The sequence below is a fragment of the Somniosus microcephalus genome, chromosome 9 (assembly GCF_052327205.1).
Source record: "Somniosus microcephalus isolate GS21.2 chromosome 9, FLI_Smic_1.0, whole genome shotgun sequence".
Lineage (NCBI taxonomy): Eukaryota > Metazoa > Chordata > Chondrichthyes > Squaliformes > Somniosidae > Somniosus > Somniosus microcephalus.
In genome coordinates this window covers 169847322-169875040 of record NC_140995.1, presented here as the reverse complement: position 1 = coordinate 169875040, position 27719 = coordinate 169847322, and the positions used below count along the sequence as shown (strand labels likewise).

At 46.0% G+C, this 27719-nt stretch overlaps 1 protein-coding gene across 1 annotated transcript in view; it reads left to right on the top strand.

Annotated features, from left to right (window-relative positions):
* The window catches only part of LOC147112824 (fibrocystin-like), a 610710-nt gene that overhangs the window by 42048 nt on the left and 540943 nt on the right, over nucleotides 1-27719 (top strand). Inside the window, exons 8-10 of the mRNA XM_085998227.1 lie at nucleotides 11181-11376; nucleotides 12062-12129; nucleotides 16289-17905. Of these exons, the coding sequence (XP_085854353.1) occupies nucleotides 11181-11376; nucleotides 12062-12129; nucleotides 16289-17905 (1881 nt within the window). The remainder of the gene's footprint in view (nucleotides 1-11180; nucleotides 11377-12061; nucleotides 12130-16288; nucleotides 17906-27719) is intronic.

Genomic DNA, 27719 nt, shown 5'->3' with positions numbered 1-27719 from the left:
CCTAATTGCCCTTGAAAAGGAGTTGGTGGGCTGCCTTCTTGAACCGCTGCGGTCCGTATGGTGAAGGTACTCCCACAGTGCTGTTAGGTAGGGAGTTCCAGGATTTTGACCCAGCGACGATGAAGGATCGGCGATATACTTCTAAGTCAGACACAAAAGGCATCAAGAGGTATGGGAAAAGAGCAGGAATATGGTATTGAGATAGAGGATCAGCCATGATCATATTGAATGGTGGAGCAGGCCCGAAGGGCTGAATAGCCTACTCCTGCTCCTATTTTTCTATGTTTCTATGTGATTTGGAGGGGAACTTGGAGGTGGTGGTGTCCCCATGCGCCTGCTGCCCTTGTCCTTCTAGGTGGAAGAGGTCACGGGTTTGGGAGGTGCTGCCAAAGAAGCCTTGGCGAGTTGCTGCAGTGCATCTTGTAGATGGTACACACTGCAGCCACAATACGCCGGTGGTGAAGGGAGTGAATGTTTAAGGTGGTGGATTGGGTGCCAATCAAGCGGGCGGCTTTGTCCTGGATGGTGTCAAGCTTCTTGAGTGTTGTTAGAGCTGCACTCATCGAAGCAAGTGGAGAGTATTCCATCACACTCCTTACTTGTGCCTTGTAGATGGTGGAAAGGCTTTGGGGAGTCAGGAGGTGAGACACTCGCCGCAGAATACCTAGCCTCTGACCTGCTCTTGTTGCCACCATATTTATGTGACTGGTCCAGTTAAGTTTCTGGTCAGTGGTGACCCCCAGCATGTTGATGGTGGAGGATTCGGTGATGGTAATACCATTGAATGTCAAGGGGCACTGGTTAGACTCTCGCTTGCTGGAGATAGTCATTGCCTGGCATTTCTGTGGCGTGAATGTTACCTGCCACTTATCAGCCCAAGCCTGAAGGTCGTCCAGGTCTTGTTGCATGCGGGCATGGACTGTTTCATTATCTGAGGCATCGCGAATGGCACTGAACACTGTGCAGTCATCAGCGAATATCCCCATTTCTGACCTTGATGAAGATGGTTGGGCCTAGGACACTGCCCTGAGAAACTCCTGTAGCAATGTCCTGGGGCTGTGATGATTGACCTTCAATCACCACAACCATCTTCCTTTGTGCTAGGTATGACTCCAGCCAGTGGAGAGTTTTCCCCCCGATTCCCATTGACTTCAGTTTTACTAGGGCTCCTTGATGCCAAGCTCGGTCAAATGCTGCCTTGATGTCAAGGGCAGTCACTCTCACCTCACCTCTGGAATTCAGCTCCTTTGTCCATGTTTGGTCCAAGGCTGTAATGAGGTCGGCAGCCGAGTGGTCCTGGCGAAACCCAAACTGGGCACCAGTGAGCAAGTTATTGGTGAGTAAGTGCCGCTTGATAGCACTGTCGATGACACCTTCCATCACTTTGCTGTTGATTGAGAGTAGACTGATGGGGCGGTAATTAGCCGGATTGGATTTATCCTGCTTTTTGTGGACAGGACATACCTGGGCAGTTTTCCACATTGTCGGATAGTGTAAGGGGTTTTTAGATCGCAGAGGTTTCTCTCTCTAGAGGCCCCTCTCTCTTGCACAGTAAAACCTTGAGTGGTTCGACCCACTCGCCCCTTAGGTTCTATACACTGGACTTTGAGGCAGGAACTACAATGCAGAGAATACTCTTTAGACCAAGTTTAATGAAAATGAAATGAAATTTTATTGCATAAAGGAACAAAATTGAATGTAAGCCAATAAGGTACATGGGAGGGAAAAACAAATCATAATACAGGACTAACCAACATATATACAGGCATGTTATACTTTACAAAAGTCATCTCGAAATGGGGAAACACATGGAACATCGAGGGACAACAACTCATAATTAATTATACCCAAAATGCCCACCCCCTAAGCCTAGCTAGATCAGATTATGAGGGGCCAGAAACATGCTCACCAATCCAATGAGAAAGTATAAGATTTTGAAAGGTCTGCGTGTTGATCCTCTCAGGCGTCCTGTCTCCATGTGGTCAACGCTGCGGGCTGAGACTCTCTCTCTTCTTCCTCGAGGTGAAGGTCACGGACAGGCTGGATGCTGGCGGGCCTGGACGGCGGCGTGGACGGAGACCACCTATTTGATCATGGTCAAATAGGTTTCTTCGCAGAGCCCAGCTGGTTTACCATTTTCAGATAGGTTTCTTCTGAAGGGCTGCTGTCCTTCGTCTCGTCAACGGCCCGGGGTTTGTCGATGATCTCCCGATGGTTACCCCGGGGCGGGATGCAGACTCAAATCACCTTCTTGGCTGGTCTCCGGATCGACGTTCCTCCATGGCTCACGAAAAAGCAAGCTAGCTCAAAAAGTTATCGATCAAGCTCCAAGAAGCTACCAGCTACAAGCTACAAGCTCCAGTCCACCGATGGCTACCCCGGGACTCCAGTTATACTTTTCCGTGGAGACCCTTATCTCCCACCAAATCAAGGGTAGTCTTTGTTTAACTTTTGGCGGGCTTGTAGCACAGCAGGGTAGTCTTTGTTTTTAAAGTATCTTCGAATGGCCGGTAACGGCCATCTCTGGTCTGGAACGACCCTGTATTGTCTTTAATGTCCTTCTGATGTCTTAAACGGTGCTTGATGTTCCCCCTATGAATATGAAACTGTTTCCCTTTGTCTGGGTAAACATTTTGATGGCCCTTATCTACAGGCCGATCTGATCGGATCTGCATCCAATCTATATGTATGGGGCTCTGTCTGGTTTCGTTTTCCCTGAAACTGCCTTCCAGAACCTACTGTGGGCTGAATCCACAAAAGCTGTCTGGGGACTGCAGGAACCATTTTAAAGTGTCCCAAAAGCTGGTCATGGGGTCTGACGGCCATTTTGTGTGTTCCTTTTTCTGGGTTTCTTTTAAAACAGTCTTTAAAAGTTAAGGCCTTTTCTACCAATAGACCCTTATAGGACAATTTTGCAAATTCTACAATAGATGTCAGTGTTGTAGCTACACTGGAACAGCTTGGCTAGAGGCGCGGCTAGTTCTGGAGCACAAGTCTTAAGCACGATAGCCGGGATGTTGTCGGGACCCATAGCCTTTGCTGTATCCAGTGCGCTCAGCCGTTTCTTGATGTCACGTGGAGTGAATTGAATTGGCTGAAGACTGGCTTCTGTGATGGTGGGGACCTCAGGAGGAGGCCAATATGGATCATCCACTCGGAACTTCTGGCTGAAGATGGTTGCAAACGCTTCTTCAGCCTTGTCTTTTGCACTCACGTGCTGGGCTCCACCATCATTGAGGATGTGGATATTCATGGAGCCTCCTTCTCCCATTAGTTGTTTAATGGTCCACCACCATTCACGACTGGATGTGACAGGACTACAGAGCTTTGATCTGATCCATTGATTGTGGGATCGCTTAGCCCTGTCTATAGCATGCTGCTTCCACTTTTTATCATGCATGTAGTCCTGTGTTGCAACTTCCCCAGGTTGGCACCTCATTCTTAGGTATGCCTGGTGCTACTCCTGGCATGCTCTTCTACACTCCTTATTGAACCAGGGTTGGTCCCCTGGCTTGATGGTAATGGTAGAGTGAGGGATATGCCCGGCCATGAGGTTACAGATTGTGGCGGAATACAATTCTGCTGCTGCTGATGGCCCACAGCGCCTCATGGATGCCCAGTTTTGAGCTGCTAGATCTGTTCTGAATCTATCCCATTTAGTACGGTGGTAGTGCCACACAACACGATGGAGGGTGTTCTCAGTGTGAAGACGGGACTTTGTCTCCACAGTGACTGTGCGGTGGTCACTGCTACTAATACTGTCATGGGCAGATGTATTTGTGACAGGTAGATTGGCGAGGACGAAGTCAAGTAGGTTTTTCCCTTGTGTTGGTTCTCTCACCACCTGTCGCAGGCCCAGACTGGCAGCTATGTCCTTCAGGACTCGGCCAGCTCAGTCAGTAGTGGTGCTACTGAGCCACTCTTGGTGATGGAAATTGAAGTCCCCCACCCAGAGTACACTTTGTGCCCTTGCTACTCTCAGTGCTTCTTCGAAGTGGTGTTCAACATGGAGGAGAACTGATTCATCAGCTGAGTGAGGGTGGTAGGTGGTAATCAGCAGGAGGTTTCCTTGCCCATGCTTGACCTGAAGCCATGAGAATTCATGGGGTCCAGAGTCAATGTTGAGGACTCCCAGGGCCACTCCTTCCTGACTGTATACCACTGTGCTGCCAACTCTGGTGGGTCTGTCCTGCCAGTGGGACAGGACATACCCAGGGATGGTGATGGAGGAGTTTGGGACATTGGCTAAAAGGTATGATTCTGTGAGTATGACTATGCCAGGCTGTTGCTTGACTGGTCTGTGGGACAGCTCTCCCAATTTTGGTACAAGTCCCCAGATGTTGGTGAGGAGGACTTTGCAGGGTCGACCGGGTGTGCCGTTGCTGTGTCTGTAGCCGGTGCTGAGGTCGATGCCGTGAGGTCTGTCTGGTTCTATTCTTGTTGCTGTGTTTCATAGCAGTTTGTTACAATTGAGTGGCTTGCTAGTCCATTTCAGAGGGCAGTTAAGAGTCAACCACATTGCTGTGGGTCTGGAGTGACATATAGGCCAGACCAGGTAAGGACGGCAGATTTCCTTCCCAAAGGACATTAGTGAACTAGATGCATTTGTACGACAATCCAATAATTTCATAGTTACCATTACTGATACTAGCTTTTAATTCCAGATTTATTTAATTAACTGAGTGTGAAAGGAATGGCTTGGGCATTGTAGGGATGCTTTATGGTGTTGGTGATGGGGTGGTGCCAACCTGGTGCATTATGTGGCAGCCAGGGTGTACAACGTAAAGTGAAGTAAATCTTGCCATGGTGAGGCCATCCCTGGCCTCCCAAGCAGCAATGTGGTCAGGTGCTGATGCCCTGTGTCCTGTGCAGCATCAGGTGATTGCAGAGAAGGTTGGTGTTATTGTTGCTGATACTGGTGTGCCTGGTGCTGCTGATGTTGGGGCTGATCGTGGTGGGATTCTGAGGACCAAAGTGAGAGAGTTTCAAGGGCACCGATGCTGATGGAATAGATGGCAGGTGAAGTAGAGATGACAGAAGCAATCTGTCAATGTGGGAAAGGTAATGAGGTCAGGCTGGATGGAGACTTGTGTAAAGACTTGCAGCATTTTGAATCTGCAATGGAAATGTAGTTTAGGGAAGCTAGTGGCTAAGGGAATATATCTGAATCAGCTGGAAGCTTTGACTTGACATTTGAAGCTGTCACCTCATCAGCTGATTCAATGGCAAGTGACCTCCTGCCTCAGCTTCACAGCCGAGGTCTAGACACAGCGGGAAACCGGTGGGTGATCTGTCAAAATCAAAAAGCTGGGAAAAAAGCATTGTTAAGTGGCTGTAAGCAAGCCACGAATGATTTCAATTGCCTCCCCCACCGTTGCGTGTCAGATCTGCTCAGCGCTGGCAGACCTGACATTTGGTAAAATGTGGGTTGACAGCCGGGTCCCGACCCATTGTCAAAAAAAAACATTTTTCCACCCGACCCACCACCGATTGCGCCCACTGACCCCCCAGAAAATTCCGCCCAAGGTCACTGGGTGAGGAGAGCATTTGGTTTGACTGAGTGGCCTCCACTGTTGAATATCGTACCAGTGCTTATTCCCAAGGATCACACATGAAAAATGGGCACCAGGATAAGGCATGGCAGAAAATGCTGACACCTGTGGAACTGTACCTCATGGTGGGTCAAGACAGGGGAGAATTATATATTCTAAATAATAATAACATGCAGCAGGTTCAATTCCAAGATATGAATTTATTGCCAGGGCTAATTTTTATCTGGTCATTCTATACAAGTAGTTTGTCTTTAGGTTCAGATTTCAATATAATAATTATAACATGACAGCTGCACCACTATCCTGAAAACCCTGTAGCACAATACTGGATATACTGTATCACTCCATTAGACATGCTGAAGAACAGCACTCAGTACAGTCATGTGCTACATTGAATCCACTGCAGATCAGCACTGGACACACGGCAGTCAGCACAGTTATGTGATCTAACCGTGTTCTGTATTTCTTTCAGCGTCAGTGGGAGGATGGTCTTGTGAATATTACTGTTATGGTTGGAAATGAAACAACAGTTTCACCGCATGCTTTCAGCTATGACCCAGCCCTCAATCCAGTTATTTTGTCTCTCAGCAGGAACTGCAGCAACATAGCAGGTGTGGCCTTCATTTTTGACTGAACTGTGAATTTCTGACCTTTGTTAACAAAAAGCTTAAGCTGCGTTATATATTTCCTTTATTTGTGCGTCCTGTCAACATAATCCTTTGCCTAATTATCTCTTGTAATTTTGTGAAAAAGAATCAAAGATGCTGTAGGTGTGACACGGGTTTAGATGTTAAAACTGCCCCTGTTTCCTGACAAATTATTTGATGGTTTTGTCTGTGGTGGGAAAAGGACCAGAAGAAGTGTAGTATTTTCCTCAGAGTGACGTCATGTGCAAGTTACTCATGATGCATTTTAATGCAACATATTGTGCCATATTTGTAGAAATAAACAAAATGAATCTTTGCCAAACACTGTTCATGAAGAGAGTGCCCCTTCTGTCCCAGGCAATACTTTGAATTACTGTCCTTACCAGCATTCTCTTCCTGCAGAGTGAGAGATCAATACTGACATTGTACAACTATAATAAGAGCACCAGAACAGAATTAAATTAGTGGTCTAAATGTACAGCTTGTGAATCTTAACGACAAAACTCACAGGGGTGGGGAGTGGGGATGCGCCTCAGTATATTTTTTATAAAGCATGTGAAACTTTACCAGCACATAAAATAGTCACTTGTAAAATATGTGGCAACTATCACAATTCTAGATAAGCTTCATTGACTCTTTGTTAAATGTTCAATCACACCTTAACATACAAATTTAATTTAAAGAGTATCTCCTTTGTTGGATAAAGTTGCTCTCAGAAGAATAACTTGGCCGTTTCACCACTGTTGTTTGTACCAGTCTGTGTCTGTCGTGTGAGCAGTTTGTGGAGTTTAGTATTGACCTCAGAAGTTTTATTCAGCGTCTGATTTGTACAAACTCAGATTGATTTGCATATTTCAATTTTTTCCAGTTTATATTAGTTTGTACACTGTATGACACTCACTGGCTCGTCCAGCTAAGTGCAGCTTTCAGTTCTTGGGCATGAGTGCGACAGTCTAAAAACTTCAATTGCACAAGCAAAACAACAGTGTGGCAAACTCTACGTACTTACTTGCAATTGGGATTCACCCAATAATTCTTAATCGTCGTGCCTACTGGGAACAAATGCTCAAACTCAGTTTACTTCAGTCATGAGAGACTAACTTAGAGTGATTTGGGATTTGGATAGGTTGAATCTTAAAAATATAGAAACCTCATTGCAGCAACATAAGACCTGCAGAAATAATGATATCAGTAAAGTGAATTCCTCTGGTGGACAAACTACCTTTATCAACTCAAAAATAAACATCTCAGATGAATAATTTCCTCCTGCCAAATCATCAAGAAAAACAACAAATAACCTCTGTGGAGTAGACCATCATAAAACTGGATACAAAACTATTAGATACTGGATGGATTAGACAGGTGCAGTTCAAAATAAATGATTCTAAAATGTCCCAAATGTTAAGGCACATGGGATTGGGGGCAAGGTATTGACTTGGATAGAGAACTGGTTGGCAGATAGAAAGCAAAGAGTTGGAATAAACGGGTCTTTTTCCGAGTGGCAGGCAGTGACTAGTGGGGTACCGTAGGGATCGGTCCTTGGACCCCAGCTATTCACAATATATATTAATGATCTAGACAAGGGAACTAGATGTAATATCTCCAAATTTGCAGATGACACAAAGCTGGGTGGGCGTGTGTGCTGCGAGGAGGATGCCGAGAAACTCCAGGATGATTTGGACAGGTTGGGTTATTGGGCAGAAGCATGGCAGATGCAATATAATGTGGATAAATGTGAGGTTATCCACTTTGGTGTCAAAAACAGGAAGGCAGATTATTATCTGAATGGCAATAGATTGGGAGAAGGGGAAGTGCAACGAGACCTGGGTGTCCTTGTGCACCAGTCGCTGAAGGTAAGCATGCAGGTGCAGCAGGCGGTTAAGAAGGCAAATGGTATGTTGGCCTTCATAGCAAGAGGGTTCGAGTACAGGAACAAGGATGTCTTGCTGCAGTTGTACAGGGCCTTGGTGAGACCACATCTTGAGTATTGTGTGCAGTTTTGGTCGCCTTATCTGAGGAAGGATATTCTTGCCATGGGAGGAGTTCAGCGAAGATTCACCAGGCTGATACCTGGGATGGCAGGAATGACGTATGAGGAGAGATTGGGTCGATTGGGCTTGTACTCACTGGAGTTTAGAAGAATGAGAGGGGATCTCATTGAAACTTATAAAGTTCTGGCAGGACTGGACAGACTAGATGCAGGGAGGATGTTCCCGATGGTCGGGGAATCCAGAACCAGGGGTCACAGTCTAAGGATAAGGGGCAGGCCATTTAGGACTGAGATGAGGAGTAATTTCTTTACCCAGAGAGTGGTGAACCTGTGGAATTCTCTACCACAGAAGGCAGTAGAAGCCAATTCATTAAATATATTCAAGAAGGAGTTGGATACATTTCTTAAGGCTAAAGGGATCAAGGGGTATGCGGAGAAAGCAGGGACTGGGTACTGAATTTGGATGATCAGCCATGATCGCATTGAATGGTGGAGCAGGCTCAAGGGGCCGAATGGCCTACTCCTGCTCCTATCTTCTATGTTTCTATGTCTATGTTTCTATGTTTCTATGTTTCAATTCACAACTCCTTCAATAATGAAGAAGCCCATGCCAGCCTTCGATAGGACCTGGATAATATCCAGACTTGGGCTGACAAGTGGCAGCTAACATTCACGTCACATAACTTTCCCCCGACTTTCAAAGGCATCACCATTATCAAATCTCCCACCATCAATATTTTTTAAAATTTGTTTATGGGATGTGGGCGTCGCTGGCAAGGCCAGCATTTATTGCCCATCCCTAGTTGCCCTTGAAAAGGTGGTGGTGAGCCGCCTTCTTGAACCGCTGCAGTCCGTGTGGTGATGGCACACCCACAGTGCTGTTAGGTAGGGAGTTCCAGGATTTTGACCCAGCGACGATGAAGGATCGGCGATATATTTCGAAGTCAGGATGGTGTGTGACATGGAGGGGAACATGGAGGTGGTGGTGTTCCCATGCGCCTGCTGTCCTTGTCCTTCTAGGTGGAAGACGACGAAGTCCAACACCGCCTTCAGTGTGCCAGTGCAGCCTTCGGTCGCCTGAGGAAGAAAGTGTTTGAAGACCAGGACCTCACACCTGGCACTAAGCTCATGGTCTACAGAGTAGCAGTGATACCCGCCCTGCTGTATGTCTCAGAGACATGGATCATGTACTGCAGGCACCTCAAAGCACTGGAGAGGTACCACCAACGCTGCCTCCGCAAGATCCTGCAAATCCATTGGCAGGATAGGCACACCAACGTCCGTGTTCTCGCTCAGGCTAACATCCCCAGCATCGAAGCTTTGACCACACTCAATCAGCTCCGATGGATGGGTCACATTGTCCGCATGCCCGATACGAGACTCCCAAAACAAGCGTTCTACTCGGAGCTCCGGCACGGCAAGAGAGCCCCAGGTGGGCAGAGGAAACGCTTCAAGGATACCCTCAAAGCCTCCTTGAAAAAGTGTAACATCCCCACCGACACCTGGGAATCCCTGGCCCAAGACCGCACAAAGTGGAGGAGAAGCATCTAGGAAGGCGCTGAACACCTCGAGTCTCTCCGCCGGGAGCAAGCGGAAGCCAAGCGCAAGGAGCGCACATCAACCCAAGCACCCCACCCACCCGCCCCTTCAACCACCGTCTGCCCCACCTGTGACAAAGACTGTGGGTCCCGCATTGGATTCATCAGTCACCTGCAAACTCATTTTAATGTGGAAGCAAGTAATCCTTGGTTCCGAGGGACTGCCTAAGAGAAGAGAAGAGAAGAGGTGGAAGAGGTCGCGGGTTTGGGAGGTGCTGCTGAAGAAGCCTTGGCGAGTTGCTGCAGTGCATCTTGTAGATGGTACACACTGCAGCCACGGTACGCTGATGGTGGAGGGAGTGAATGTTTAAAGTGGTGGATGGGGTGCCAGTCAAGCGGGCTGTTTTGTCCTGGATGGTGTCGAGCTTCTTGAGTGTTGTTGGAGCGGCACTCATCCAGGCAAGTGGAGAGTATTCCATCACACTCCTTACTTGTGCCTTGTACATGGTGGAAAGGCTTTGGGGAGTCAGGAGGTGAGACACTCGCTGCAGAATACCCAGCCTCTGACCTGCTCTTGTTGCCACAGTATTTATGTGACTGGTCCAGTTAAGTTTCTGGTTAATGGTGACCCCCAGGATGTTGATAGTGGGGGATATCCTGGGGATAACCATTAACCAGAACCTTGACCAGTCATGGCTACAACAGAAGGGCAGAAGCTGGATACTCTGGGGTGAGTAGCTCACTCCCTGATCCTTTAAAATCCTTTCACCACCTATAAGGCTCATGAGTGTGGAATACTCACCACTCATCTGGCTGGGTGCAGGCACAACAACAGTCAAGAAGCTCAACATCATTCAGGACAAATAGGTCTACTTGATTGGCATCCCTGGTGCTGAAATCAATATCTACTCTCTCCACCACTGGTGTACTTTGCTGTAGTATGCACTGTCTGCAGCAAAGCACTTTGCAGCCCTGTGACTTCTACCATTGCGAAGAACAAGAGCAGCAATGCCATGTGAACACCATCACCTGCAACTACCAATGCATCATCCTGACTTGGAAATATACCACTATTCCTTCATCGTCACTAGGAAAACACGCTGGAATTCCCTACTTAGCGCCATTGTGGGAGAACCATCACCACAGGGACTGCAGTTGAAGGAGAAGACAGACCACCATCACCTTTTCAGGGCAACTAGGGATGGGCAATACATGTGGCCTTGCCAGGATTGTCTATGTCCTGAGAACAAATAATAAAAAGAGAGATTTACTGAGGTGATAGAATACTGAGGCTCTTTTCATTAGAGCAAAGAAGATTATAATTTAAATATTTTTCTTGGAATTGTATCTGGTGTCCTTATAGGTAAAATATATAACTGGACAATATTGCTTCTTGGCCACTCAATTTCTATATGTAAAAATCACACTTTTTCCTACTTGTTTTTTTTTAAAGGTGATCAGGTACTTTTTATTGAAATATCAAATCTTTCAACGTATACTGGAGCTGACATCGGGGTCAAAGTTCATGACACTGAGGCAACTGTCAAAGAGCAGACTGCAGATGGCATCAGTGTGTTCCTCCCAGCACTTCCGCCAGGCTTGTACAACATCTCTGTGTCCATCAATGGTATAAACATTAACAGTAGTGGGTGAGTAAAGCTTGGTGGAGAATAGCACTGTACACACGAGTGTAAAACATTTTGGAAGCAATGTAAATGGTAGCATTTACTTTCAAGCACATATATAAATACATTACTTCCTTAAAGGATATTCATCCACATATTTTAATTCCAGAGTGGGTGAACTCTAATTTGAAAAAGAGTTTAACATTTTTTTCCTTACAATATTTTCATTTTCCTTTGATTTAAACATGCAAATAATTTGATGTTAAGTCACGCACATGTAATCTATAGCTAATACCTGGACAGGCAATGAGATCGTGGTCTTATGTTACTTGTGAAAAGACTTGCATAACTTGTACACATGAGTAAGAATGTACTAAGTAACAGCTTAATTTAGCAGTGGAGAATCGCCCTATCGGGTTCAAAATATCCAGTCAGACAGTTGGATACTTAATTTTGACCATTTGAATGCCTGGTTTAGATTTGCATATCTAATCAGATGCCCAAAATATTGTCACAGGGAGTATTAAACAATCTTCCCATATGCACGAAAACCAGTTTCTCCTATCAAATGTGTCATATTCTACTGTCATTACGTGTTCTGCAGATAACAGACAGTAAATCTATGATACTGTCTGCTCATTGGATTTCAGTGTGCACTTTTTTGAGTTAACCATATATCTCTTTTTTATCTGTTTTGTCTATCTTTCAGAAGTGCTCTCGTAATCCAGTATCGGAGTGAAGTCTATAACATAGCACCTTGCTGTGGTTCTCTTTTGGGTGAGAACACTATTTTGCTTAACCATCTTGCATCTGCAAATTTACATGTAGGATTAAATAAATTGCCTCCAGGATGTTTTTTTTCCAATTCATTCTTGAGATATGGGCATCGCTGGTCAGGCTGGCATTTATTGGCCATCCCGAGTTCCCCATGCCCATCGGGACAAACCTCCCCAAATGTTCCCCGCTGCCCTAGCCCCAAACTCATCTTTCTCTAGATTCTATCCCATCTCCTACAATGCTCTCTCTGTGACCTCATCTTGTCCAGGGGTTCCACCTCCTGCTCCCTCGATCCTATTCCGACCAAACTGTTGACCACCCAACTTCCCTTGCTGGGCCCCATGTTAGCTGATATTGTTAACGGTTACTATCCCCCCTGCTGTCATCACCCCTCTCCTCAAAAAGCCCACCCTTGACCCCTGTGTTTTTGCAACCTACTGTCCCATCTCCAATCTCCCTTCCCTCTCCAAAGTCCTTGAACATATTGTCGCTTCCCAAATGCGTGCCCCTCTTTCCCTCAATTCCATGTCTGAATCCCTGCAATCAGCTTTCCGACCTGGCCACAGTACTGAAACAGCCATTTTCAAAGTCACAAATGACATTCTTTGTGACTGTGATGGTGATAAACTATACTTTCTCATCCTTCTCAAACTATCTGCAGCCTTTGACACAGTTGATCACACCACCCTCCTCCAACATCTCTCCTTTGTCGTCCAACTGGGTGGAACTGCTCTAGCTTGGTTCCATTCTTATCTATCTAATCATAGCCAGACAATCATGCAATGGCTTCTCTTCCTGCTCCTGCACCATTACCTCTGGTGTCCCCCAAGGATCTATCCTTGGCCCCCTTCTATTTCTCATCTACATGTTACCCATTGGCAATACCATCTGAAAACACAACATCAGGTTCCACAATTATGCTGACGACACTCAGCTCTATCTTACCATCACCTCTTTGGACCCCTCCTCTGTCTCTGATTTGTCACACTATTTATCCGACATCCAATATTGGATGAGCAGATTGGGTGACCGCTTTGCGGAACACCTCTGTTCAGTCTGTAAGGAGGACCCCAAGCTCCCGGTGGCCTGTCACTTTAATTCTCCGCTTCACTCCCACTCAGACCTCACCGTCCTCGGCCTCTTGCATTGTTCCACGGAAGCTCAGCGTAAGCTCGAGGAACAGCACCTCATCTTTCAATTAGGCACTTTACAGCCCTCTGGACTCAACATAGAGTTCAACAATTTCAGATCATAACCTTGGCCCCTATCACATATATATATATTTTATATAATTAATTATTTTTTTAATCCACACCTTTTTTCTTCCCTCCCACATGGCAGCTGTCCATCATTCTGCCAGCGCCATTCACACTTCATCTTGAGCCATCCTTTGTTCCTTTACCTGTTCAGTATCTCTTAATGTCTCTTTATCTCTCCTGCTTTCTATCCTATCACTGACCTTCCCTTTTGTTCTTTCATCCCCTCCCCCTTTTCCCAGCCCCCAACTTGCTTTAAAATCGATAGCAAAATACTGCGGATGCTGGAAATCCAAAATAACAACAGAAAACGCTGGAAAAACTCAGCAGGCCAGGCAACATCCATGGAGAGAGAAACAGAGCCAACGTTTCAGGTCGAAGACCCTTCGTCAGGACTGAGAAAAAAGCAGGAAATGAAACAGATTAAGAAGCAAGTTTGGGGACTGGGAAATGATATTTTGCTATCGTATTAGTGTTTGGTTCACTGCCATCTCTCTTCTAGGAGTGCCCACCTTGAAGAAGCTCTGCTCTTCTCTTCGACGGGATCTCCGTTTGGCTCTTCAACTTTGTTCGCCTTGAATATCTCTTAATGTTACCTCACCCCTCCCAGACCTTCCCTTTTGTTCTTTCATCCCCTCCCCCATTTCCCAGCCCCCAAACTTGCTTCTTAATCTGTTTCATTTCCTCCTTTTTTTCCAGTCCTGACGAAGGGTCTTTGACCTGAAGCGTTGACTCTGTTTCTCTCTCCACAGATGTTGCCTGGCCTGCTGAGTTTTTCCAGCATTTTCTGTTGTTATTTTGCTTTAAAATCTATTCCCTCTCCTGCTTTATTCTAGTTCTGATGAAGGGTCATCGACCTGAAACGTTAACTCTGTTTTTCTCTCCACGGATGCTGCCCTGGCCTGCTGAGTTTTTCCAGCGTTTTCTGTTGTTATTTTGGATGAGCAGAAATTTCCTCCAACTAAGTATTTGGAAGACTGAAGCCATTGTCTTTGGTCCCTGCCACAAACTCCGTTCCCTGACCATTGTTTCCATCCCTGGCAACTGTCTTAAGCTGAACAACCTTGGTGTTGTATTTGACCCGGAGATGAGCTTCCGGCCCCATATCCACTCCATCACCAAGACTGCCTACTTCCACCTCCGTAACATCGCTCGACTCCAAACCTGCCTCAGCTCATCCATGCCTCTGTTACCTCTAGACTTGACTATCCAATGCTCTCCTGGCCAGCCTGCCATCTTCTACCCTACATAAACTTGTGGTCATCCAAAGATCTGCTGCCCGTATCTTAACTCGCTCCAAATCGCGTTCACCTATCACCCCTGTGCTTGCTGACCTTCACTGGCTCTCAGTTGGACAATGCCTCAATTTTATTAGCCTCATCCTTGTTTTCAAATCCCTCCATGGCCTCGCCCCTCCCTATCTCCGTAACCTCCTCCTGCCCTGCAACCCTCCGAAATCTCTGCAGTCTTCCAATTCTGGCTTCTTGCGCATCCCTGATTTTAATCGCTCCATCTTTAGTGGCCATGCTTTCAGCTGTCTTGGCTCTAAGTTATGGAATTCCCTCCCTACACCTCTCCACCTCTCTCCCTCTCTCTCCTCTTTTAAGATGCTCCTTAAAACCTACCCCTTTGATCAAGCTTTTAGTCATCTGCCCTGATAGCTCTTTTTGTGGCAGGGTGTCCAAAATGTTTTTTATTGATATCGCTCTTGTTAAGCGCCTTGGGAAGTTTTACTATGTTAAAAGCGCTATATCAATAGAAGTTGTTGTTGGTGGTGGTGGTGGTGAGCCACCTTCTTGAACTGACGCAGGCCATGTGTGAAGGTACACTCATAATACTAAGGTAGGGAGTTTCAGGATTTTGACCCAGCAACGATGAAGGAACAGTGATATATGTCCGAGTCGAAATGGTGTGTATCTTGGAGGGGAACTTGGAGGTGATGGTGATCAGGCACACCTGCTGCCCTTATTCTTCTAGGTGGCTCACTTCCTGACTCTCCAAAGCCTCTCCATCACCAACAAGGCACAAGTCAGGAGTGTGATGGAATACTTCCCACTTGCCTGAATAGGTGCAGCTCAGCAACACCCAAGAAGCTCGACACCATCCAGGACAAAGCAATCCGCTTGGTCAGCACCCCATCCGCCACCTTAAACGTTCACTCCCTCCATCACCAAATAACTGTGGCTGCAGTGTGTACCATCTACAGGATGCACTGCAACAACTTGCCAAGGCTTCTTCGGCAGCACCTCCCAAACCCGCGACCTACACCAACTAGAACAACAAGGGCAGCAGTTGCCTGGGAACATCATCACCTCCGAGACACACACCATGCTGACTTGGAAATATATCGCCGATTCTTCATCGTTGTTGGGTCAAAATCCTGGAACTCTCTACCTAAGAGCACTGTGTACCTTCAGCACATGGACTGCAGCGGTTCAAGTAAAAGCCCATCACCATCTTCTCAAGGGGAATGCGGGATGAACAATATATGCTGGCCTTGCTAGCGACACCCATATCCTGAGAATGAATGAAATGAAATGGCATCTTTTTTCTGCTTCTGCCAGTTTGTTTTTGTTTTTTCAATGGTGACAATGAATGCAGAAGAAGTGATGGGGAAAGTCCCGTTTGAACTCTATTTTAATCTACATTAACAGAAAACCTGGCACACCTTCTAATTGTAGCAGAAAGGAATATCACACAATGTTGGGACTACTAATGTTGCATCAGTGGGAAAGTCTAAATTTGGTTTAATATAATTTGGTTTAATGGCACTTTTTTATTTATGTTAAGGTATCCCAATTTATGGATAGCTGTAATATTGTATAATAGTCATGCTATTTATTTGTAACCTATTGATAGGATTTGCTCTGATGTGTGTTTTATTTGTTTTGTTGTTTGGACAGGTGGAACAATCCTTACAATAAGTGGACATGGATTCAGTGCTAATTCATCGCTGATTACTGTTCTCCTAAATTCATCGGTCTGTGACATCATAAACTCAACAGAGGAGAGGATCGAGTGCTGGACCCCACCAGTTACAAACAGGCCTAATGTTGATCCTGAGGACCTTCGGGCTACTGTGACAGTTACAATTAGTAACATTTCATCTGAAAATAGACTACTATTCTACAACAATAGCAATTCCTTTGTGTACAGCTACCAAAGCAACTCAACACCTCAAATAACCAACATTAGCATAGAGACTGCAAGTGGAAATATTGTGTTCAACTTAGAAGGAACTGATTTGGAAAATTCGACCATTTTTTGGGGTGATTCCCATTGTGAGCTTCAGATCTTAGAGGACACAGATGGCAACTCACTGAACTGCACCTTAGAGGAGCTGGAGGCAGGGAGTTTCCCAATCAGAGTTCTACATAGCAAGCTGGGATATGCCATAATATTGTCAGAAATCAAAGATTACACTGTGATACCAGCAATTAGCAGCATCTCACCATCCTATGCTTCACTTTGTGGTGGAACATTGTTAACCATATCAGGTTTTGCCCTACAGTCTGCTCGTGGTTCTGTTGAAGTGCCTTTAGGAGCTAAACACACTTGTGATGTACAGAGTGCCAATTATAGTGCAATTATATGTGATATCAGAACCACTGAGGTCTTTGGCCAGCCATCCAATGTATATCACAGCCTAAATGTCACTGCTGTTGTCAACTTAATGACCAGCGTATGTGATGGGGCGTGTTCTATCAGCATCAGTGAAGAATGGACACCTATTCTGGACAGTGTGACTGTTATATTTAACAATACATATTTCACCTTGCTCTTAAGTGGCCAATACTTGACAAATGTAACCAGTGATGTTGATGTTCAAGTGGATGATGGAAGTAACTGTGATGTGATTTTGGTGAATGAAGGGCTTGTGGAATGTAAGCTGGATGCTACTCTTTTTCCTGGTACTCACAACATTTCAGTTTTTATCCACGAGAGAGGACGAGCATGTTTTGTCAACAATTCTGGCACATTTAGTGTAATTCCACAAATGCTCAACCTTTACCCTAATAGGTTTGGAATACATGGAGGAGGACAATTGACAATAGAAGGCATTGCCCTGATGGGAAAGGCTGTGCCCTCAGCTGTAAGAATAGGCAATGACAACTGCACCATTTCTAACATCAGTTACAAAACAGTTCTCTGTATCGTTCCACCAGGAAATGGGACAGCAACTGTAACCGTGGAAATTGATGGAATATACCTTTTGAGCAATGAAATATACTACATAGAAGACTACACTCCAGTACTGCTTTGGTTGATGCCCCTTGAAAACTCAGTTTTGTCCTTGAATACCTCTGGTTTCTCTTCAGATATGCGTAGAGTACAGATTTTAATTGGTGAGAATATTTGTATGAACCTGACGTCCAATTCATCTACTTTTAATTGTCAGATTCCCTTGCTTCCCGCAGGTGAATATCAGGTGAAAGGTTTTGATGTCCTCAAGGGATGGGCCACCTCCAGTTTGATGATTATGATTGAACTTACAATTACCTCCTTCAATCCAAGTTTTGGTAAGTAAACATCCACATTTATATTGAATGTAAAAGATTGCAATGCACAATCAGGCAGTAGTAGTCCATTCTGCTCAAGAATGAAATGGCTTTTAGGGGTAGGGATATGTATGGTCACATGAGTTCAGTCGATGCCGCTCTTGGGAATCCAACCACATTGGTAGAAGTGGAGAGTACTTTCATGATGCAGGATATATTCCAAATAGAAACTGATGAACTCACTGGGACTTGCGAATAAGGCATCTGTGATCTGCAAGGCGCAAGTGTACACTGAAGTCTGGGAGATGTAGCAGACCTCTCCCATAGTTGCCTGAAATGAACCCGCTGTGCAAAAGTTAAATGCAGCCATTACCTTCGCATCCACTGACAGAGCTGTTCCTGTCCTGGAGGTGGTTCCCAGGTTTGGGTGCAAGATTATCTATAGTCCTGTGATGACCTCCTTTGGGAATTATAGTTTCCGCATGCAGGTGCCTTTGAGCAAATCCTGGTACGATAGTCTGGCCCTGTAAACATGGGTAATTGCATAAGGATAGGTCCTAATTGAGTAAATATAAGGTGCAAATGCATCTCACTGTCAAACCACCTCTAATCCTTCTCCTCTGCCCCAAATTGTGAATCCAGAGTGATGACAAGCGAGATACCCATATAAGCAGTACAAAATGTAAGTACAAAACAGGGAGAGTTAGCCAATGAAATGCAGCTTTAAGAATATCACAGTAAGTTTGTTTCTGGCAAAACAGCTAAACATCAAAGTAAATAAAAAGCAGCTAAACAACTGCACAACAAAGAAGCAGAGAATAATTCAAAAACTATATAGCACTTACTTGCAGCAAGTAACTTTAAGCACTGAGGTTGAATGTGGGGAAAGGAGCCGCCCTTGTGTTGCACATTTTATGCCAGTGCTAAAGTATCGAGGGTGCGGTTAAGAGGCTCCAGATGGCCCCGGTTTTAATTGCCCCCATGTGGTGGAAACTGGGTGGGTGCCAGTTAAAATAATGGGAGTCACTTACCCCATCTAATCCCGTTTCCTTCCCGCCGTGTCCCCATGTTAACCTATTCTTTTGAGCAGGCGAGCAGGACATCAGCAGGAAGGAAATGGGGTCCTACTTTAAATATGCGGACCGGGTCGGATGCTGGCATCGGGACCTGATCTGCAATTTCCACCAGAGGCCTGAGTGGGGGGTCAGTGTTAGTTCCCTCATCAGACAAAACCTGCCGGGAGCTGGATCCTGGGCCAGAAGAAGCCTAGTAGGCAAGTTTTCAAATTATTTTTCAGGTTTCCTTGTGGGCCAGTAGGGGAAGGAATGCCCCCCCTGGTCATGGCAAGACCTCCCATTAACTTCCCGGGACCGTCACCACGGGGCTCTGTCTGCGGCCTCCTGCTGCTTGAATGCGCTACTGTCTGCCAGCCAGCTGTCAATTTGGCCGGCTGTTGGGCAAGAGACGGCTGCAGGTTATGTAAAATAATCTCCACGTCCCCAGCCTTGCCGGGTTTTTCCCCACACTCTCCCGCACCCTCCTGCCTCCCCATTAATAGCCAGGCCACTGTGGGGCTTTGCTCCAATTAGGATCTTTTTTGGCCTCTATTGAGCCTAGCAGATATAGACTTGTGCAATAATGTAAAACGGGCGATAGCAAGTCGGCAGCGTGTTTTACAGCTTCTCCATTGAAGTCAATGGAAATAAAAATCGGGAGAGATGTAAAACGGGCTGCAGACTCGCGATCACCCATTTTACACAATGGCACAAGGTCAAGACCTACCCTGTAGGTGAGCAGGCGCTCAGCGCTAGAAACTCTTTGGCTGCACATTACAATGCAATACTGAACATTGGCTGCTAAGCAGGCCATGCTTTGGGCACTGATGAGTGGGATTATCAGCCTCTATGAGTGGAACCATCCACAAGATCATTCTGAAAGGAGAGCACAGCTTCAAGTGCAGTTGAAGAAATGTAAGTTCTGACCTCTTTGGCCAGGGTTCTCATAAATTCCTGCCTCCAAGCAAAACTCTGCGTGAATTCCATTTCATGACACAAATAGGATTTGCCATGAGAAAAAATATTTTTCATATTTTACACCCTGCTTTTGCCTTGGGGAGTGAACCAGAAAGCAGGAGATGGGGGTCTGAATTAATGTGGCAGCACTAAACCTTTTATTGTTTTAAAGGCACATCGGGGTAAAAATTCTGCAGGTCCATTAAAGTTAATGGACAGAAAAATCAGGGGCTGGCAATGTGTAGTTCCATGACAGAAGCTCGCAGTGAACATTGGAAGCACAGGCGAAGAATTGTTCCCCCTTCTCAATACTCTAATGTACAATATATCACCCTCCATCTAAGTTATTAAAAATCACCAATAAATTTACAATTAGCTAACCAATACTGCCCACTAGACTCTCATAAAAATTGTGCATTTTTGAATTTAAAAATCATATGTAAGGGACTCGTCCCCTGATAGGATTCAACCCTAAGGTAGAAAAATCTAATCTGCAATATTCACTTTTCAGATTTTATAAACACTTTAGCTCCCCAATATTGCTTTACAACCAGCCAAATGTGGTCCAGCAACAGGATTAGATTGAATTGGTCAGAAAAGACCTGGGTCCCAATTGTAACCAGGCACCAGTTTTCAGTGGGTAAGATTTGATGAAATTGTAAAACTCACCCGTTGCATCAAAAATGTGGCCCAAGCTATTTTACCCTCCTCGGGCCTCATTTAAATGCTGCCAGTCGAAAACAGAGAGCAGGAATAAACGAGTCATTTTCTGGTTGGCAGGCTGTAACAAGTGGGGTACCACAAGGATCAGTGCTTGGGCCTCAGCTATTCACAATCTATATCAATGATTTGGATGAGGGGACCAAATGTAATATATCCAAGTTTGCTGATGATACAAAGCTAGGTGGGAATGTAAGTTGTGAGGAGGATGCAAAGAGACTGCAAGGGGATATAGACAGGTTAAGCGAGTGGGCAAGAACATGGCAAATGGAATATAATGTGGAGAAATGTGATGTTATCCACTTTGGTAAGAAAAATAGAAAATCAGTGTATTTTTTAAATGGTGAGAGATTGGGAAATGTTGGTGTTCAGAGGGACCTGGGTGTCCTTGTACACAAATCACTGAAAGTTAACATGCAGGTACAGCAAGCAATTAGGAAAGCAAATGGTATGTTGGCCTTTATTACAAAAGGATTTGAGTATAAGAGTAAAGACGTCTTACTACAATTATATAGGGCCTTGGTGAGACCACACCTGGAGTACTTTGTACAGTTTTGGTCTCCTTACCTAAGGAAGGATATACTTGCTGTAGAGGAAGTGCAACAAAGGTTCACCAGACTGGTTCCTGGGATGGGGAGATTGTCCTATGAGGAGAGATTGAGTTGACTAGGCCTATATTCTCGAGAGTTTAGAAGAATGAGAGGTGATCTCATTGAAACATACAAAATTCTTACAGGGCTTGACAGGGTAGATGCAGGGAGGATGTTTCCCCTGGCTGGGGAGTCTAGAACCAGGGGTCACAGTCTCACAATAAGGGGTCGGCCATTTAGGACTGAGATGAGGAGAAATTTCTTCACTCAGAGGGTGGTGAATCTTTGGAATTCTCTACCCCAGAGGGCTGTGGAGGCTCAGTCGTTGAGTATATTCAAGACAGAGAGCGATAGATTTTTGAATATTAAGGGAATCAAGGGATATGGAGATAGTGCAGGAAAGTGGAGTTGAGGTAGAAGATCAGCCATGATCTTATTGAATTGCGGAGCAGGCTCGAAGGGCCAAATGGCCTACTCCTGCTCCTATTTCTTATGTTCTTATGTTCCAAGCCATTCATGGTGGGAGGCGGTGCAATAATGGGTGCCCTGGAGACTGGCCGTCAGGAGCAGGTACGTGCGAGGGATTGGCCGCCGGTCTAAACCGCGAGGGTCCTGCCCGTCGGCGGGGATGGGTGGGGGGGCAATCGTGGCAAGGCAAGATTTCCTTGTGGGGTATGGAGGGGCACTGCTGCTCCTCATCCTGGCCCCACAAGGACATTAAAAAAAATGTAAACTTATATTCTGGCCCTGATCTGGTTCCTTGGTGGGCAGGCCTGCCAGTAAACTCACTGCTGTTTCCCGCTCAGGCCCACTAGTAAAAATTGTAGCTGGGTTCTGATGACCTCATCGAGACCCAACATGCATATGTTTAAATGGACTCAGCAGGCTTTGGGCTGTCTTGACGCCTGCGATAAACATCCCGGTAGATCAGCCCCCGCAGGCTCCAGGGAAAGTACCTACCCTGGGGGATTTTAACTGCCCATCTGCCCAGTTTTTGTCAGGTGGGTAGGGTTAAAATCAGCCATCAGGATTTTGCAATATAATAACTGAATCCAAATCAAATTATAGCAATGACCTGAAAACAAGTTATCCAACTATGCTTTGTTGTAGGCTGTCTTGACGGAGGTCAAGTGACAATACAAGGAACTGGGTTTTCTCCTTCAAACAGCACCGTTACAGTCTGTGGAGCTCCATGTGACATCTCGTCTGATCCCTCGACAACCGTACTCACCTGTGTAACCCAGCCCCTCAATGGTTAGTGATACTTTAGAAAAAATTCATCTCTATTTTTTATCCTGGTTTTTAACTTTTCATTTGTTCTTCGTTCTCCGCATCTCACACTGCTCTTTACTGAGAGAGGATAGGACGGTGAGCAAACACTCCTCCTTTGCTGTAAACTCACACTAAGCGCAGCACATGTCACCTCTCTCTCTCTCTGCATAAGTTTTTCGAAAGTCTAGATTGATCTGCACTGAAACCTTGCATACTTCACTTAATATTAATGGAAGTTCTGATGGCTAATTATTTTGGAAATGTTTTGAACTTGACTGAGTGATGGCTCCTCCCTTACTTTATCTGTGCTTCATCAGAATTTGCCTTGTGCTGTTATCTATCACTAGGTGGCAGTACACACACACAACACTTAAATAAAGGCAGCGATAGCAGCTGATGGTGGCTCTGCTTCCTCATGGCCCAGAAAGGTTATTATTAGTAAATTCATAAGATAAAGGATAAACCAGTATCTGAACCGCTGGAAATTTGGCAGAATCTTAACATTTCAATGTTTTTCAAATTTGAAGCTTTATTTTTAAAATGAGAAAGCCTCTTATAGTTTGATCATGTAAAACCATCACTGTTTGATTCTTGCTGTCTGTTTTCTTTGTCTTTTGACCTCCATTGGGATTGTTGTAATTCTTTGTGTTTTGGAGTCTCCCATGTTGCCTTTTCTTCTCATCCTGAGTCAGTCAAGGATGTCTTGCTGCAGTTGTACAGGGCCTTGGTGAGACCACACCTTGAGTATTGTGTGCAGTTTTGGTCGCCTTACCTGAGGAAGGACGTTCTTGCCATGGAAGGAGTGCAGCGAAGATTCACCAGGCTCATACCTGGGATGGCAGGAATGACGTATGAGGAGAGATTGTGTCGATTGGGCTTATACTTGTAGTGTATGTAACCGTTCTACCTTTAAGAGAACTATTGTATGTAACCGTCCACCTTTAAGAGAACTATTTTAGGGGTTGCACTACTTTATCTTGGCTGCTGTATACTGTAATACCGGCGGTGACCACACCGGTATATAAGTGCTGTGTAATGATTTATTGGGCAGTTCCGCCCTGACCTTCGAATAGTAAAGTCCTGTTAAAGTTTACTCTTGTGGTCTGTGTAGTAATTCGCAATATAACACACAGACTTTACAGTGGCGACGAGTTCGATCTTACCCTGCGGCAGAGATACATCCGAAGCAGTTAACGAGCGTCGAGAAGAGGCATCCGCCCTCGTCATTCTGCTGAGAGAAGACTCGAGTCTGCAGAGCAAGGAAGAAGGAAGAATTCTGACACGAAGCCTTCCATCAGCAACAGGCAGTGATCATCCCTTCTATCATGGTGGTGAGTGAGCCGATCAGCGACGAGAAGCAAGTCGGCCACGTTGACTGTGAGTAGGGGAGAAAATAAAAAGAAACGGAGGATATAAGGGCGGTGAACTCGACCACGGCCGGGGAAAGGAGCCGGACAGAAGTCGGGGCCAGAGGCGCTGAGACTGGGGCAGCGTAGGGCACGGAAGCCGCGGTACAAGCGGGAACGCAGCCGGTGTGAGAGACCGGGCTACAAGCGGGAACGCAGCCGGTGTGAGAGACCGGGCTACAAGCGGGCTGGGAGACGCAACAGCATCGTGAGACAGCTCGACCGCGACCGGTGAAAAAGGCCGGGCCGCTACCGAGACCGCGAGGCGCTGCGACCGGGATCGTAAGGCGCGGGAGGTAATAAAAAAAATAATAAATAAATAAAACCGCGGAGAACTCAGCCGCAGCCGGGGGAGGAAAGGACCGGACTGCGAGAGGGCTGGGAGGCAAGATTGAAAACCGCTGAGGGAGAGACAGAGCCCAAGCGAGCGGGAGAGACAGAGCCCGAGTGAGCAGGAGAGCGAGGGAGACCGAGCGAGCGGGAGAGACAGAGTCCGAGCGAGGGGGGAACGGGACCGAGCGAGGGAGACCGAGCGAGATTTCTGCCCAGCGGCTTACAGCAGCTTTCCGCAAAGGACCAAGAGCTGGAACTGTCCGCCGCCAACTGGTTGTCCCCAGCGCCCGGTTGCCCCTGTCGGGAAAGGGAACAAGGAACTCAATCAGCTGTTCTCGCGCTTCAGAATAAACCGAAAGTCAGCGGTCGTCGCCCGAGGGCAAAGCTTACCCCTCCCGCCAGAGGAAGAAACGCGGGAAGCCGCCAGTTAGGCGGGGAAGAAGACAAGCGCGGGAAACCGCTATTCTCGGAGGCGGGGAAGAAGATAAGCGCGGGAAACCACCATTTAAAAAAAAAAGTTAAAGAAAAATTCGTTGTTGTTTCGCAGAAAGATTGTGAAGATGCCTAAGCGTGGTAACATCAACGATTTCGATTCCGATGTGGAAGATTGGGCCACGTATGTAGAACGCATCGAGATATATTGTAAGGCCAATAAAATAGCAAATGATGATAAAGCTCTAACCTTACTAAACTCAATGGGTGCGAAGACATACAGGCTATTGAAGCATCTTCTATCACCAGCTAAACCGGCGGATCAGACTTTCGCTAATATTGTTGCTGTCCTGAAGGATCATTTGAACCCCACACCGCTGATGTTAGCGGAACGATTCAAATTTTATGCGAGAACGCAACTGAAAGAGGAAAGCAACGCGGAGTACTTGGTTGAACTGCGTAGACTAGTGAAATACTGTCAGTTTGGGGAAAATCTGACAGAGGCATTGAGAGACAAGTTCGTGTGCGGGTTGTCGAAGGAAGGAACACAAAAGCGACTGCTCGAAGAGAACGATCTTACACTTGATAAGGCTGTCCTTATTGCAGCATCGCACGAAGCCGCAGCGAGAGGCACTGCGGAAATGCAGCTGAAGGCAGCGGTACTCAGCGTGGATCAAATGACTTCGGGTACAACGAAATGTTATCGTTGTGGGAAGACAACACATGACCAGAACCAATGCTGGTTTAAAAACCAGGAATGTAGAAAATGTGGCAAGCTTGGTCACATAGCTAAAGTATGCCGGTCAGGAAAGAAGACCAGCAACAAAAAAAAGGTCACCGCCGGAAAAGTACAGCAAGGTACACAAGGTGGCTGAGAAGAGTTCGGATGAACAGAATTCGGATTCAGACTCCAACAGCAAGGAACTGGGTAGTCTGAGAATTCACAATATGAGTAAGGAAGCTGACCGACAAACTATCTGGGTCACACTGCAGATAGCAGGAGTCCATGTGAAAATGGACTTGGACACCGGAGCGGCGTTGACGGTCATGAATAAACAAGATTACAAAAAGTTATTCAAACATATTCCCCTACGGGACACGAAGATAGTATTGCAGACATACACGGGGCAAAAAGTATACCCTATCGGAAAGATAAAAGTCAAGGTGATACACAAGGGCAAAGAACACCAAGGAATGGAATTATATGTACTACCCGAGGGAGGTCCACCACTTCTGGGACGGGAGTGGATCAGGAAAATAAATATGGACTGGCACTCCCTAAAAGCAATAACGGTAGATTCCGGAAAGAAAAATGTCAAACCTGCACGATTGTCCAGAATACTGGATGAGGGCATATGCAACAGTGACGGGGACAAAGCAGAGAGTGAGAACTCGGTGAAGACAATCAGCTCAGACTCTGGAACTGATGATGGTAAGACCAGCCCATGTGCAAAAGACAAGTCTAAAATGGACTTGCAGACTAATGATGGAAAAACGAAGGAGTGCATAAATGCTTCAGAAGAGAGCAAAGTATCAGAACAGATTTCCACCGAACAACAACAACATAGGTTGACAGAGAATTCTGAGTCTGTCCAGTCTTCAGACATGCACATTTCTGAGGAACACCGGGCTCGAACTCAACTCCATTTCAAACTACAACAGCAATTAGAACAAATGATTCGCCGTCTTGAGCAAGAGATGAATGCAACGAAAAAGTTCTTTGACACAGAGTGGGAGAATCTGGAAAGACAACAGAAGCAGCTGATGGAGAAAATGGAGCAGGAGCACACAAACCGTCTGCGCGAGGAGGCCAAACGAATCAAAGCTGATTCGGTTTCTGAAGGTGCGTGCCCTAATCTGCTGGAGCAAGATGTTCAACAACTGAAGGCGCTTGTTAGCAGGTTGCAGGCAGAAAAGGCTGATTTGGTTGCCATGAATTCTGAGCTCCTACTGAAGTGGGGTGCAGCATCACCGGACGATTCATTTGTTGAAATTCGAATGGTGGAGGCTGCGGATGATGGCGAATTAAAAGCAGCAAAGGAGCCCCAGTGCAAGGTTACAAACAGCCCTGCAGCCTATACATCAAAAACACATGACGACGATACTGGGAAACATCTGATGTCAGAAGAGTTAACGGTCAGCCAACTCCTTCATATGCTGAGGGACAAGACTCTGAAATGGGAAAAACTTGAACACGAGCTTCAATCTTCAAAGGGAAGGGGTTCGGAGCTCTCAAAAGTTATTGAAATAGCTGAGGTTGCAACACAGACTGAGAAGATTGCAACAGAGCAGCCCTTGGATGCCAAGAGTACGCTGACTCATGACAATGTAGAACAACAGAATGCTGAAACAGCTGCTCCAGTAGAGGGATTGAATAGTCCGATCAATCAATCTCCGAATGAAATTGAAGTATTGAAATCACAAATGATGTCATTGGTAAAAGACTTGCAGGAAGCCCAGAAAAAGCTGGATGAAGCTGAACGCATGAAGAAGTCTCTTCAGGAGAGATGTCTGGATTTGGAACGAAAGCTGGATAATGTCCAGCTGGGCATGGAGGAAATAGAGGACCCTCTCGCTGGCCTAGCTCAGGACGACACCGATTATTACCACTACCTGGACGACACCGAATATTACCACGACCTGTTCTGCCCAGCTTGTGGGGAAGTCTTCCAAAGTAAAAAAACCATGAAGAATCACAAAAAGTCTAAGAAACACCGGGAGATGGTGGCGCTGATACGGCAACAGGAGGAAGAGGAGGAGGAACTGTGCATGCAGCTGGGAGTGGAGCCCAGAGAGTCTCCAAGAAGCAGAAAAGGAAAAGACGAAGCAGAAGATGATGACCCATCTGAACCATTATCACCTCTACCAGGTCACGCACGTGGTCCCTCCGAACTGAGTCAAATCAGTTTGGAAGTAGGAAAACTTCCCAAGGTACTCGAGCCTTTAGAAGTAAGCAAGGCTGGTTCTGAAGTTACGGAAGTTCAAGCTGTTAAGTCCAGTGGAGGACTATTGGATGAGTCACCCCAGCAACGTGAACCTACTACACCACCGAGAACTACTACACCACCGA